The 16057-nt window shown below is 37.4% G+C and overlaps 1 protein-coding gene across 2 annotated transcripts in view; it reads right to left on the bottom strand.

Annotated features, from left to right (window-relative positions):
• The window catches only part of GMDS (GDP-mannose 4,6-dehydratase), a 348578-nt gene that overhangs the window by 240247 nt on the left and 92274 nt on the right, over positions 1 to 16057 (bottom strand). For both annotated transcript variants that reach the window (XM_042466035.1, XM_042466034.1), the window contains 2 exons: positions 11362 to 11554; positions 9706 to 9810 (listed from right to left, as the gene is read on the bottom strand). In XM_042466035.1, the coding sequence (XP_042321969.1) occupies positions 9706 to 9810; positions 11362 to 11554 (298 nt within the window). The remainder of the gene's footprint in view (positions 1 to 9705; positions 9811 to 11361; positions 11555 to 16057) is intronic.

Here is a 16057-nt window from a genome sequence, read left to right as displayed (position 1 = left end):
ACTGCTATGATTACAACATAGTGACTGGGACTTGCAAAACTAAAGAATTTCCCAATCTACACAGGACTTATCATAACTTGCTAGAAAATTCTTAATATCTGCTTTTAAGCCTTCCTTTTCCATTCTTGTCATTTTGGAACATTTTGTATTGCAAAGGCAGAAATGCTTTTCAGCGACTGTCCCCCCTCCCAGATACAAAGTAAAAATATACAATCTCGGATTAAAGGCTGCAAGAATTTAGCATGTGAAACTAATAGCTTTCAACACCTTTATATTGTATGAGCAATTAGATCTGTAATCATCATGTGTTTTGGTGCCTTGACCTACTAGACTCATTCAAGAATACTTCAATTCTACAATGATTACCTCTTAAGGGAACATTAAATTGTTTGGGAAAGTGGCTTCCGGCTCTCAGTTCCACATGCTACTGAAGAACCACCAGTGATATAAAGAAGATGGTTGGCCTCTCCTTCCCAGTCCATTCACTAATTGTGGGAATTAGCTATCATTGTAATGTCCTTAAAATATCCAATGTCCCATTAGCAGATCCCAAAATTGTCTCAATGGCTCATCCAAAAAATATTAGGGCTTTAAAAAAAAAAGTAACTGATGAAAAATCTGGACATCACAAGAGCTTAAAACACTTCATGTTCTTTTGGTTGGGTTAATGTTTTGTTTTGTTTTGTTTTTCTTCTTGCCAAACTCTGCATTTTGTATTGGCTAAAAAATTATTACATTTAACAAACACTGGGAAAAGCAGAGCACAGCTTTTATATTATAAATGCAGTATTAAAAAATTCCTTTCAATTTCAGGTCCAATCAAAACCTTTTGTAAACCTGATTCTTCATTTCTAAGCATTTGTTGGTAGAAGTCCAATAGACTTGAACTCATTTAACTGATATCAAGATTTACTGTTTTGGAGGCCAAATATACCTAAAGGCATAAAAATAAAATATCGGGTGATAATATTAATGACTCTTTTCGCAAAGGTGAATTGAAAGTTATTATCATACAGTTTTGAATTTTGGAGCTTTTATTTACATATACATAATGAAATATCTTGGAGATGAAACCCAAGTCTAATTGTAATTTTATACATAATTTTAAATAATCTTGTGCATGAAAATAAAGTTTATGTACAATGAACCACCAGAAAGCAAAAGTGTCACTATCGTACCTACCCATGTGGACAATTTTGGATTATTTCAGATGTCAGAATTCCAAATAAGGGAGACTTAGTATGTTTAAATCAAGGGTGGTGTGATAAATGGGAGTCCCTCCATTTGTCAGAGTCCTGGTGTGGTGCTAAGGGGGAGGATCAGGTAATTCATCAGATGATGGCAGCTATAGTAGTCTCAAGGGGTCCCATCCAGCTCAGCAGGTGTGTCTCAAGAAGTACCATCCAGCTCAGCAGGAGTGGAACGGGGATCCAGAAGACCTTCAATGGTGGCTTCTGTGTGCAAAGAACTATAACAGGGTAGCAGCATTTGGCTCTGTGCCCACAGCACATTTTAACAGATCGGCAAAATTAGAGTCTAATTCTGCCCTCTCTGACTTGTGGATGACCATAGCCATCCTTAAAAAACAAAAAGACAAAACAAAACCTCACTAAATCAATGTGGATGTCTGCCACCTGAAATCCTGAAGGGTGTGTAACTAATAAACACAGCCCAATTAACCTAAAAGCCTAAAAACATCACTGTAAGATGCATGAGGACAAAATTAATATCCTTATACAAACACAATGGAATTTATATGTGATGAAATAGGCTCTTGTCTGCAAGAGTTTAACACTGCAGTATGCTTATGTTCAAGGAATATCCAAACACTGTTGGTTTTGGTGCAGTAAATTAATTCAGCTGCCCCTTTGGAAATGGTTATGATGCAATTTAAACATGTAGAGTGTTTCATCAAAACTTTAGTTCATAGGTCTCTTCCTTTAGAAAAAAAGTTCACAACTAAAAGTTCCTTTCAAACTCTTTTAATGTTTGGAAACTGGAAATAGTCAGATAGAACAAGATCTGGTGAGTAGGGTGGATAGTCTATGCACTGAGACCCCAAATTCTTCAAAACATCCATCATTTTGCCAGCCCAGTGAGCAGTTTCATTATCCTACAAAAGGAAAACACCCTTCCACAGCTTCCCATATTGTTTTTCCCACAATGCCTCCTATAATTGGCATAGAGTAGTATTCTTCATTAACTGGCCCTTCTGAAGATAATCTGTCATCCAAATACCTTCCTTATCCTAGCTGGGTTGACATCTGACGCAACGAATCCAGGAGCACTCCCAGTTGTGAACACAGTCCTTTAGGGGAAGTGTGACCCTGTCCAGGACCAGTTCACATATTTGCATACCCGGATTAGGGGCCCCAACAAGTACCTCCATCTTGTCTGGATTCAGTTTCAGTCTGTTTTTACTCATCAAGTCCATTACCGCCTTAAGACATTCATTCAGAGGAGAGATGCCATCCTTAGTCAGTGCTGCAGTCCAAGGCATGCAGAGCCATATCTGGGTGTCATCAGTGTACTGATAACACCTCGCCCCATGTCTGTTACTGTTTTAATATGATTATTTTAATTGTGTTTAACATTTTATTGTTCGGTAATAGTTGATTCTGTTTGTGAACCTCCTTGGGTCTCACTCCAGGAGAAAGGTACTACATAAATTAAATAAATAAGAATAAACTCCTATTCTAAATAGACTGGGATTGGAGAGGAATTAAGAGCATATAGTTGTCCAAACTACTCTGAAGTCAGTTAATCACACCATATGATAGCTTGGTCATCTATCAACCAGACGGATTTGGGGGAGCTGATCATCCTACAAGTTCATAAAGATAATTTTATGACACATTAAAAATTTAAGGGCCTGTTTGGATATATAGACAAGCCAAAATTCTACTGCTGATCACTGCTGCTTGCAATGGCCCAGATTTAGCAATTCCACCTGCAAATGGGCTGCACAGATGAGGAATATTCCAAATCTGTGAGTCACAGTAACTATGGAGAAGAAATGTCTTCATCACCTCACTGTGTAGGTCAGAGGGTAAATGATAAAACAGATAATCTTCATCACCCTAAAGCTTACCAAGAGAAATCACAGAGTGGAAAGGTGGATGAGGGACAATGTGTCATCTACTGTCTGTTACTTGACGTTTCTGGGAACATTCACCAATCCTGAACATCACTTCTAAACATGCTACAAAGCAGTGGCTTCTTAAAGATATATAAGTGAATTTTAATGTCAGTCTCTAGTATTCAACTTCCATATACAGAGATACAGTAGCCTTCACAGAGAACTCTATACTGCTTTTATTATTCTGAGGCCAGTGACAATCAAGAAGCTATGTAAAGCCAATTTATATAACTTATTATACAAAGCTGCTTTTATGCAAAGAAATAGCTGGCAGGTAGCCATGTCAGAGAAGGAAAGGCATAGTTATGAACCGCCTGCAGTTTGAACGTTTCTGTTGTTCTCATTACTTTAAAGCAGGAAAGTCTCTTAAAGTCTTTTGATCCAAGCTGTCATTTGTCAAGGAATGGGGACAAGACAAATGGCCGTAAAACAACGCAATTGGATTTCCTACCTCTACAATATCTTACTTGACTCGCATGACACATTTTTTTCTATTATTCATTCTTGCCATGTTAAAGTAAATTTATGGCTATACAGAAACAGATGAATGCAATCAGTACCTTATAAATGCTATATTTTCACCAAGGAAAGCAAATAGCTTTGCTTCCACTATAATAACTGTTTCTGATACTTCATTCATCCTTTAAGTAGTTTATACAACATTTAACAAAGGTCAGGCTCACGGCAATAATTATTAAAGATTAAGGAGAATATTGTAGTATGTTTTAATAAACACTGCAAGTAATTATAGGAAGAATCCATTAGTATGTGAACAGAGGTCTGCATTGGTGACAGAACCTTTATTGCCTCTTTTCTTCTCAGGGAGAAGGGACATGGGGAGGACTATATGAGAAGGGGGAAGTGGACCTTTCCTGCTTCCACTAATGGAAGCTATTCCATCAGCAGAAAAACTTCAATGGATTCGAATCTATTATATCAACTGAGAGTGGGACAATCTGTCTTTGCTATTAATGATGATGTACTGTGAAGGAGAGGGAAAACTGTTCTTTGAGAACAATGACTGATCCAGCAAAAGGGCTGACAATCAGCAATTTCAATAGGAAACAGTCCTACCAAGTCTCACAAATAAAGTAAAAATAGCCTTGCACAAAATCTGCTGATATTGGTAAACTCACAATACTTTGTTATCTCCAATGAAGCCCCAAGTCTAGACAGAGTAGCAATTTATATATAAAGAAAATAGTATACTGGCAAACTGTGCTAAACAATATGCAATGTTACTTGAATTATCAGAGAACCAGCGTGTTCTCTGTTATCAATATCTTATCTGCATAAGTTATCAATATCTTATCTGTAGCACCAGGCCCATAAGGATATTTGGCTATGGACTTCATGCACAATTCCTCAACGACTATTCATCTCCATCATCAGTTCCCCACTCATGTCTATGAGAACAGACGCAATTTAATTCACAGGTCTATTATGCAATTCATATTATTACATAAAGGATTATAAATTAATTCATTATCCTAAAGTTGATATCTAAGGAAGCAAGAAACGAGAATACCAAATAACTTTAAATTAGATGTTCTAAAATTGAACCTATAATGATCTGTTGGTAAGGCTTAGTGTTCCATATACCACCCTGCACAATTTGATTGGCTCTCCCACATCATATAGAAAGGTCCTTCTTTCCCAGTCTTACCAATTGCGTGAGAACTTATACACGCAAACCATAAATTACCGATGTCGGTGTCAAAACTTAACTAACTGTATGTTTCTTAGTTAGGTTAAGCTAGATCTTAGTATGTAAATGTAAATGTAGTTTCCCAGGTAAGTTCATAGTTATAAGAGGTTTCTCTTATTATCTTTGATTGTCTCCTGGAGAACACCATCCTAACTATGCTGCACACTGAAGCCATTCATGTGAACGTCCCCCATACAGACAAGCCGTATAAAGTACAAAGTGCCAATGAATTCTTTGTTCTTCACAAACCAGTGTGTCATCATTGTGGAAGAGAGTGGATGTGGCATTAGCTACCACACTCAGTTTTGCAGCCTCTTCATTTACCCAAGTCCGATAGTACAGCTCTTTTGTCCATACAATCTGCTTTAGGATCAAACATGATGAATGATGCTTCATTTAGCCAAATGTTCTGGCACACACCCAAGATATCTGACCAATATTGTTATTTGCAAAGAGATAAACTGATATGGTAACACTTCTGAATAAGGTAGAGTGGGGTGTGATTTTTTTTTTATTATGCAATTTTAAATTTTTATTTACTGATGTATTGTTTCATAAGCTTCTACCAAAAAATGCATGCACTACAGGAAGACTAGAAAACCCAGCAGACATTTCAACTGCCATCTCTAAAAAGATGAACAACAGTCCACACCTTCTATTGTATAACATATTCAATTAACTGCAATTAATTTTAGCCTAAAATTCGTATCTTACAGTTTAGGAGAAACACTTATTAAATATAGTGTAACAGTAAAGAATCATTTACTGTTCTGTAAAATCCCTGTTTCCTGTAGCTCCTGAGAAACGCCTAATAACAAAGCATATATTATGAACATTTCAATATTCAGGAAACACCACAATTTGCCCTTTCACCTCCCACACTAAATAAGCTTTTTAGTGTTGATAAAGGTTTGAAAACGATTAATAGCTCTAACTTGAGTGAAGAAAAACATTGTTTTGCCCTTTCCAGAATTACAAAATTTGGAGACACTTTACATTAACTTTGAAAGGACAATGACACCGGTCTCACCCACCATGTTCCATTAGGTGATTTTGTTCATGTTCTGATGCAGCAGAAATATATGTATTTTTCAGCCAGGATTTTTGTTCATGGGAAAATGGCATGTATATGTGTGTGCAGGTGTAACTTGTAAAAGCAAAGTCTGCAACTTAGAATCAGAGGTTAGCAATATCCATTGGGTAATAAATGTATGAGAGAGATGCGTAAAACTGAAAGCTCAGTGGGAAGTGGTCTCAGAGCTATATAGAATGTCTAAGAAATCTTACAGATCAAAAGCAGCGATGGAAACAGATGATCTTTCTTCTTCCCCCAAACCACAACACTCAATTTAAAAAGGCAACTTGATCTGAAAACAGCTTCATATGAAATCCAGCTGACTGCCAATTTTTTTAATATCAAAAAACAATGCAATAAATTGTACATATTTGAATAAGCAGGAGCATCCTTTCCAGTAGAGTTAGAATTTTCAGACTAATCAATTTTGATGCAACAACAAATAAGAATCCTAAAATTTCAAGATTTGATTGTATTGAGAGATCCATTTACCCATATCTTTTCAGTGAAATGAGTTAAATCACATACTTAATGATGTTCACTGTCATAAATCCATTATAACCATTTGAAGTATTATAAAAGTCAACAAATCAACAACTATGTAATTCAATAAATATGTTATTAAATTAATTTCACTGAGAGGAGAAAGCAGTAAATGATTCTTTCAATACAATGAGTTTTCAAATGTTGATATATTTATTTGTCATTGCATCAAAATTGACTAATGTATTGACTACTTGATTATAAGTCAACCTCAAATTTAAGTCAAGGATGGGTTTTAGGGTCAAAATTAAGGAACTTGAGATGACCCTTGGGGTCAAGAGTAAAACCTAGGGGCATATAACAAAGGATGTAAAGGACAAAGCAAAGGAAAATGATGCCAAAGAACGTACAAAATTAAGGCAGACATAACTGTTTGTGTACACACTAAACGAGGATCCCCAAAATGGGTGGTATGCCCCCTTGGGGGTAGTGGAAAGATCCAGCAGGGCAGTGAGGAGGAATGGGAGCAACAGGGGGGGCCTTCAGTCAAAGTATTGGTGGCAAGAAAATCAAGGGGAACCTTGATCAAGTGGCCTTTAGGACAATGGTGGGGATGAAGAGTTAGGCCATGTGGCAGCGGGCTAGAAGTGGTGGCAAAAAAGGAGCTTTTACGTTTGCGATTCTGCTTAAGTTTTGTGAGCTTTGCCATGACTTGGCAGGCAGGTTGAAGCTGTGCTGCTGCTCCTGCTTTCCTTTGTGGGACAGGCTGAGAGAAGAGGTAGCAGAAGAAGCAATATTTGTGTCGGGAGAAGGACGGCTCTGAAGAAGGACAGGGAGAAGTATTCGGGTTGACTATTCACCTCTCTGAAATTGAGTTCTTCCTCACTGGGGAGAAGCTTCTCCCTTTGCACCCAGTTGGGAGCAGCAAGAGAGCAGCCTGTCAAACACAAACTGAGAAGTCTCTTACCCATGCTGGACTTTATTATAAGGCTAGTATGAGCAAGAGGCTTCTTGGTCGCTGCTCAGCTACCTGTTCAATTGCTGCTCCCAGGATAACGAAGCAGCTGGTCAAGCAGTAAGCGAGCAGCTGTTTGAGCAGTGAATGAGAAGTCTCTCGGGTGCACCAGCTTTGTGGCAAAGGCAGCACAGGTGAGAGGCTTCTTGGTCACTTCTTGATTGACTCCTTGGTCACTGCTCAATCAGCTGCTCAGTCACTGCTCCTTTTGCACCCAATCACCCTGGGAACAGCAACTGAGTAGCCAACCAATTGGCCTTCCATTGGCTGTAAGGTTGGTGCAGGCAAGACAGAGGAGCAGATTTGGGCCTCTACCACCGCTACTGCTGTATTCACACACGAGAGGCTGTAGAGAGATGGGCATGGCTGAGACCTAATATCAATAAATAGATGGGGGGAGCTAGGTTCTCACCCAAGAAGAAAGGAATAGATGAGGCGGGAACTATGATAAATGGCTGCGTGATATGCTGGGAAGTCAAACAGATACAAGAAGAAAATGTAAGCCTGTCAAAAAGGTTGAAAAGGCAAAGCAAACGGCAACTACATTAGCAGTGATCACAGCCTTTAACTATCATGTGTCAACTCTACCTGATTTTAATCCAGAAAAGCTGACATGTCTTATTCAAATCATTCAAAGCCTGATTCCTTTCAGCACTCCTTTTTGGGCGGGGGGCACCAAAGAGCTGCCATCACCACCATTTTCCTGCACAGACATTCAAAAAGGTCACAAGCAGAGCTGCAGCGGAAAAGGTAGAGGGAGTCAGTGCTTGTTTTAGGTGCTCCAGGGATGGACTAAGCTCTCATTTTTCACTACTCTACTCAGAGAAGGTTATGGTTCCTTAAAAAAAAGAGTTAAAGTACAGTACCTACATGGCATGTGAATAAATCAATACAGGTTTTTGGGTCAATTTTTTGACTAAAATTTCTAAATTTATACATGATGATCCTGCTTATTCAAAGACATGATCACACCCTGCTGGCCAGAGATAACTGTGGGACATTTTAAGATTCGTATGAAAGAACCCTTCTTGCTGCCACTCAGATATGGGAATAGATCAGTGGAATCAGCCTTGGCAATAATGGAGTGAGAGCTGTCACAGCCAGATCACCCTCACACCTAAATGGGAACAGATGGATGACAGCTGTAGCTGTGTAAAAGGTGGCAAAGGAATGGTAGTATCCCTTCTCCCCAGAACTATATCAAGAGGTGAGTGAAGTATACAACTGTAATAGTGAACAAAAAGCATTTCTTCTACTTGCTGTTCAGTATAAAGGTCAGTTTGGACCCTGATAACATTTTTTTTACAAAACCTTAACCATTAATTGCACACATGAATGAGGCTGAAAGAGTGTGATGTAGGAATGTAAATCCATGCTTATCTCGTTTTCATAAGGGGGGACCAAAAACAGTTAAAAAAAATCTTGCCACAGTAGACAATAGGAGAGGGTTTTTTTACATTTACAAAACAAAAATTTCACAAATCATTTTTGCACATTTTTGATTTCTACTGTATAGTTGCACGACTTTTGAAAAGTATAAGTAGTTTATAGATAGTGTATATCTTTAAAAAAAACAGTAATTTATCTGCGCTTGCAGTATCATCAGCTTTGTTTTACTGAACAACAAGAGACTAGTTTTGTACAGAAGCTTCTTCAACCAATTTCTGAGATGTTGACAAAAAGGAAAGCTTTGCTCTTGTGCAAAAAAACAAAAAACCCAACCAAAAATAAATTCCTTGCTGTTGTTGGAACTTTTTTGACAGGGCGTCCATCAAAACATCCTTTACTATCAAGGGTGAAACATGTAGTGGATATTTACACCCCTAGCGCTGCCTTTACATGAAATCTTCACAGGATAGACATTTAGTTATTATGATATGCATTAATCCCATTAGTGGGAATCAGTAAACCCAGCTTTTTGACAAAGTGGAGGGTTCACATTTCCTTCGTTTTATTATTATAAGGCTTAAATATATTTGGGTTTTATAGATTGTTGCCTTAAAGCTTATAAAATAGTTCAATGAAATTTTATCTTTTTGTATACTATGACTTTGCCTTGGGAGGGTTAACATGGAAATACAGCTGCCAAATATTGAAATATGTAAGAAATAACTAAATTCTTTCTATAGAAGTATTGTGTGGTGCTTTGCATAAAAAGCAAATAATTTTTTATGAAAAAGTGAAAGCTTTGATTATACAGATTTGGAAACCCATCTGAGAACAGTTGTAAAGGCATTTCTGTTCTGCTGTACTCCAGGGAAGTCATTTTTGAACATTTTTCTTACCTCTCCTGGGACTCTCATGGTTGAAAAGAATGCCATTTACAGCAAAGAGACGGTAGGCCTCCCTGAAGTTCACCACAATCCAATATGCATACAGTTTGGCTGCACCTGAAGAAAAAATTAAAATATATTTGTTGAAATAATTACAAAGAAGAACTCATCCATATGAACAAATACATCCATGAAAAGATATTTCTCACAAAACTCATTCCAGTTTGATAACACATTGAAATATTTGGATGGAACCTTTCTTTCCTTTTCTTTTTTTCAAGGGGGAAGGAAATCACGGAACCCTCCTGACATTGTTGGATTGCAGTTCCCAGCTTTTCTCACCACTGGCTATGCTGCCTAAGGCTGCCAAGAACTGCAGCTTTACAACATCTGGCGAACCATATGATTCTCACTAAAATGATGTGAAACAAACCATAAAGAGTGCTCAACAGCACTCAAGTGTTAGCAGAATAAAATTTCCTATCACTGGCTCAGTACAGTTAACATTAAAACATTGCATTAACACACATGTGCATGTGCTGCTGTAGTGATGGTTTGGCCAAATGAGATTATTGGGGTGATCTTAATTTGTTTGGACATTTTAGCACTACAATATTGCACACAGCCTACTCAATCCAGGTTCATCATGGAAATGAGCTCAAGAGAAATTTTAAGTTAGATAAAAAACAAACCACATACCCATGAAACCTGGCTTCATGAGGAAAAATTCTACATGACTGCATTTGAACAAGAAAGTGTTTTTTAAAAAGATGTTAATTTACATCCATCAAGCAAACACACAAAAGCATGTTAATTTACATCCATCAAGCAAAGGCCCTAGTACTGCCTATACACGAAATCTTCACAAGATAGACTAGACATGCAGTTATTATGATATGCATTAATCCCATTAGTAGGAATCAGTGTGTACACATACACATACACACAGGTTGAATATACCTTATTCAGAATTCTGAAATCGGAATTACTCTAAAATCTAAAATCATCCAAAATAAGTTGAAATTATGACACTTTTGCATTCTGATGGTTTGATATACACAAACTTTGTTTCATACGCAAAATTATTTAAAATATTATATATAAAATTACTTTCAGGCTATGTTTATAATGTGTACATGAAACATTTCAAGCTTAGACGCAAGGTCCCATTTCCAAGATGTCTTATGTATATGCAAATATTCCAAAATCCAATTGTGTGTGTGTGTGTGTGTATGAAATCCAAAATACTTCTAGATCCAAGCATTTCAAGTAAGTGAGACTCAACTTGTAATAGCATTTCAGTAGTATTATATTCACTGTGATTACAATGAAACATATTAAGTACACCAATAAAAGTACAACATATTGTCCATAAATGACTTTCTATAACTGAAGACATATTGAAGAGAGGAGTAGATGAGATAGGGAGTAGGAGAATTAATGCACAAAGGAATGAAGAAGATTTCAATCTATCAGTTTTAAATTTGTTTACACAGCCTTGCCACCAATGCAAATTGCTCTTCCAGAAAACAAATAAAAGGTAGACCTGGTTGGAACCTTGAGAACTCTGGAGCTGCTTCTGTCTGCACAAGTCACTTTGTGCTTCATGGCAGCTATAAGTCTGCATCGATTTAGGACAAAACACATGAGTGGAGGTGTTGTACTTACCATATGGTGATCTGGGATAAAAAGGAGTGGTCTCTTTTTGGGGTATTTCCTGAACTTTTCCATAAAGTTCACTTGTTGAGGCTTGATAGAACTTCACAGAGTTTATGAGATCACATGTCTTGATAGCATCTAGCAATCGTAATGTGCCAATTCCATCAACATCAGCTGTATATTCTGCTAAATCAAAAGATATCTGAAGAAAGGAGACACAGAAAAAAATAGCATCCAAATAAAGATCTTTACACTGGAGTGAAAATGAAACAGTCTCACACTGCAGGTTTCAAACATGTCCCTTAGCAAATGTGAAGGCTGCACATATATGACTATGTGTATGTTGTAGTATACATTTCCACCATTCTCAATAAAACTGGTGTACATGTGTGTGCACACACACACACATGCCCATGAACATTGTTCAAGCTAAATTTTAAGCCATTTCTTCTGAGGAGAAACTGGATAACTATGCAGTTATGCCAAAATGGTTCCTTAGCAATTGCTCTGTCCTCTATTTTCCCGCTTTTCCTTCCTTTTGCACCTGTTCTACAGCTGTGTATATTCTCTCATTTGAGCAGGTGGTGGGGGGATACAATTGACCATTGTGCAATGGGGGATTACAAGACTGTAGTGCCTGCTATATAATTGGCTGGGTAATGGTCTGATCCAATGTAACTCCACAAATATATATTTACACTATTAAAAAAAAAACGTAATGCAAGTTGTTATGGAGAAAAGTGTCTTACCAAGATAAATCTGGGGAAAGAACAGGGGTCAAAGAATTAATGTGTTGTAACTGGCCACTTACAAAAGGAAGGCCTTTCTTAGCCTCCTCTCTAAATAATAAATAATAATAAAATCTTTATTTATATCCCGCCCTTCCAAAAAGATCAGGGCGGCTTACAATATGCAACAAGTGCAACAGATACAGGTTAAAAACATAGAACAACAATAAAACACAATCTAAAAACAATAACAAAGGCCCCCGTTAGCCCATCCTCATGGCCAAGAAGAAGTCCCTGGAGGAAGATTATATTTAACAGATTTTATGGGTGTTATTTGCAGTGATGTTTCAAGTTTTTTACTCCAAATTTCAATTCTGAACCTTCAAATCTCAAATACTTGTAAGGTACTTTCAAGTCGAGTCTAATGTCTGGGAGATACCTTTAACAGAAGAAAGGAAGTGCTGGTAGTGTGTGTGTGTGATGGGATGGATAACTAGAAAATAAAAAAGACCGGCACAAAGTTAGGGGTAGAGTTCTCAGATGGGAACAGGAAATGGCAATGGGATTGAAGCAGAAGGGACTCCTCCAATGTGCAGTGGGGACAGCCTGCTGAGTAAACCTCAACCCTTTTCCCAAGCCCACATTCTAACACTTTTGCTGTTTCTGGATCAAGTTACACCAGAAAGTCGACCATTAAAAATACATAGGTCTTGAGCTGAGTCAATTCAGTACATTATTTGTTGCCCAGTCAAGTTCAAGCTGAGTCACTGAAGTGACTTGAGTCTGAGGCAATCGACTCAAATCTACATCACTGGTAATTTGACATTTTGTTGACTCAATTGAAGGGAGAGGTCCATAGGTCGGGATTCCATGTGACTCATGGGTTACATACTTGCCAACTACTGCACTGGAAGTGGAGGGGGAAATGATAAAATAGAAGGTACACTAAGGAACCAATACCGACAGGCCAAAATAAAGCTGCTTTGGGTCACTTTGGAGGTTGCTGTTTAACTGATGCATGCATCCTAAAGGGCAGAGCTGTGTCAAGCTATGGTTCCCAGTCCTTAGGACTGGAGCGTGGCTTTGACGTGGCTTCTGGCCTCTTAGGACGCATGCATCATTTAAACAGCATGCCTCCAAAGTGACCCAAAGCAGCTTTATTTTGGCCAGTCTCTACAGGCCCTATAGATTGCAATATTTCAGAATATAGTTTTTTGTGGCTTTTTCAGGCTTTGTGGCCATGTTCTAGAAGAGTTTATTCCTGACGTTTCGTCAGTATCTGTGGCTGGCATCTTCGGAGAAAAACCCACAAAAAACTGGATGCTGGCCATGAAAGCCCTCGACTTCACACTTTCAGAATATAATTAAAAGATCCTTCCTAATAGTTGCTCCTAGACTCTGGAGGCTAGACTTAACTCCCTTCCTTGCTATCCTTTCGCATGCAAGTTGAGATCTTTTTACTTTAGCAGGCTTTGGAAACAGACTGCTTTACCAGAAAAGTGTGCTGTATTCGTTTATTATTTGTATTCTTTACTTTTAAATCAGTGTTCTCAATGGTTTTAATTTCTATACACTGTTTAATAATATTTTAATCTTTACTTCTTGTTGTTGTTTTTAGCTATATTGGTTTTTACTCATATTTCTTTAATCTGTCTTGCGTCCCAGCTTTGGAAAAGAGGCAGGTTATAAATAAAGTAATAGAACAAAATAGCTACAAAAGCTTACTACAAAAATGTATTCATGCATTCAGTTTAATTCAACTGTTATTCAGAGCTAAGAACCACCAAGTCAATGGAATGTCCTTTCTAGTAAGTATACTCTGGACCACAGTCTTAGCTTTCTCATCATTCCCTCCTTTTTTCATTAAATTGATGGAGCTGATTATCAGGTTTATACAAGATTTTTAAAATAATAACAATAATATTAAATTGTTTTGAACCTTAAATTATAGAACTATTTTATAGTAATAGTGTTTCCTTTTAAAAAAAATTTAACAAAATATTTACTTGGTTTTCCATGGTAAAGAAAGGCTGCAATGCAGCCAGGGAAGAAATTAACCGTTTAAAATGTTGTAATATCAATGATTAGTGACATTATAATTCTCAAAATCTTCATACACAGGGAAATCCTGCTGTGCTAAATACTCATTTTTAAAAATGCAAAAGAAGTCTTGCAGAGTCTTTAGCTTTAGCAAGGGAGTTGTAAAAAAGACAGTCAATTAATTCCACTCTATTGGAGCCATGGGACTCAATGACTATGAATAAAATATTGAAGTGACTTTGAACATCAAATTTCAATATTTTTTATATACATGTCTAAAAAAACCAATACATCAGTCAATCATTCTACACAGATATATCTGTGTCATCCAACATGGTAGTTCTACATCTTGCCACCATATTCCTAGTGCAAGAATGTTGAAATAAATAAGAAGTTGACAGTTTCCTCAAGCAACAGGCTGGCTAGAGTTAATTCTGTTCTATATATTTCTGTTTCAAAATAAGGTCTTTTGTGAAGATGCTCAGCAGTTCTTCAAAGCATTATCTATTTAAATCAAATTATAAGTCTAAAAGACATAGGGATGGGGTACATTACCATGTAGTTTTAAGTGTGGATGAAACAGACTGTTCAAAGAAAGATGAACCATTTGTTGAATTAGTCTGTCCTTTGAGCCCAAACTCAACCAGAGAGCTCTGAGGATTTGATCTCATTTCACCTCACTGGCCACCTCACTTGATCCACTGCAAAAGTGGTGGGTAACATATGGCCCTAGGGCTACCTGTTCCCTCTAAAGTTTTTTCTTTTAGTACTTGAACCTTCTGCATACACCCAGACTGCTTTTTTTTTTTTTTTTTACAAAAACAAAGGGTGAGTTTTCTCTCCACAAAACCTGCAAAAGTGGAAACTTTCCTTTTGGATAGCGAGTGGGCCCCCTCCTGTAAAGTTTGATATAAAAACATCTAGCCGCTTTCAGTTTCAGAGGAGGGCATTTTTGGCTGTTCATACAATGAAATATCCATAGTAATTTAAAATATAGCATATTGTATATACCCATATGTAACATACTGAAGAACAGCACATCATAAACCTGACCAAGAATTAATAATTTGGTGTCTTTAAAAAAAAGAAGCCCAGGGTGGCATAACTGACCTGTCAATTTTGTTTGCCCCCCCCCCAAATGGCCTTTAACTTTAATTTTTTTACCAAAACCAGCTAATATATGTTTATATGCTACCTTTTCTCTCACAGGCATCTACAAAAATGGTCCACAGCATAAAATTTCCAGGCAAAGAAATACAACTAATACCTGTACTTAAAACAGTTTAAAATGATGTCACCTGAAAGGTCTCAGCCACTCTCCATTGGCATTTTTAAAAGTCCAGACCAAAAGCAACTAAGTTTTTTGTTTTTTTAAAACCAACAAATGAGTTAATCGGTTCTTTTTTTGTTGTACACAATGCAATGTACTGGAAGAAACCATTTTATAGTTGAAGATGATGTAGAGCATTTAGTGACAGTGTTCATACAAGAAACAACCTTGTTGGTCTGTTCAAAGGTATGAGGATAGGAATCATACCCTCACTTGATCTTGAACAGGAAGAACAATGTGTCAGTTCTGATGTCATGAGAAGCAAGGGTGGAAACATCTGGTGCAGAGATGCAACAGCAGTTCACAGCAAAGCAGCCAGAGACATCACTTGGGAATACCCAGGGGGGGAAAAAGATGCAAACCAAGAATATTGTGCTAGAAACCTTAGAACTGTTTCTCACAAGAAAGCATTCTTTGCTACATAAACAAAGAAAAAGAAGTGCTGAGTATTCAGGGCATGAATGAGAGGCAAAGTGTGCAAGTGCCGTTGTGAAGGCATACTATAGCCAACTGCTAATAGCAGGCTTGTTTCAATAAATCATGCAACTGGGTTGTATTTGATCCTTCATGAATGAAATTGTTCCTTCTGTTGGCAGAAAGACGTGGT

The sequence above is a fragment of the Sceloporus undulatus genome, chromosome 4, assembly GCF_019175285.1.
Source record: "Sceloporus undulatus isolate JIND9_A2432 ecotype Alabama chromosome 4, SceUnd_v1.1, whole genome shotgun sequence".
NCBI lineage: Eukaryota > Metazoa > Chordata > Lepidosauria > Squamata > Phrynosomatidae > Sceloporus > Sceloporus undulatus.
This window is presented reverse-complemented; position numbering and strand designations above follow the sequence as displayed.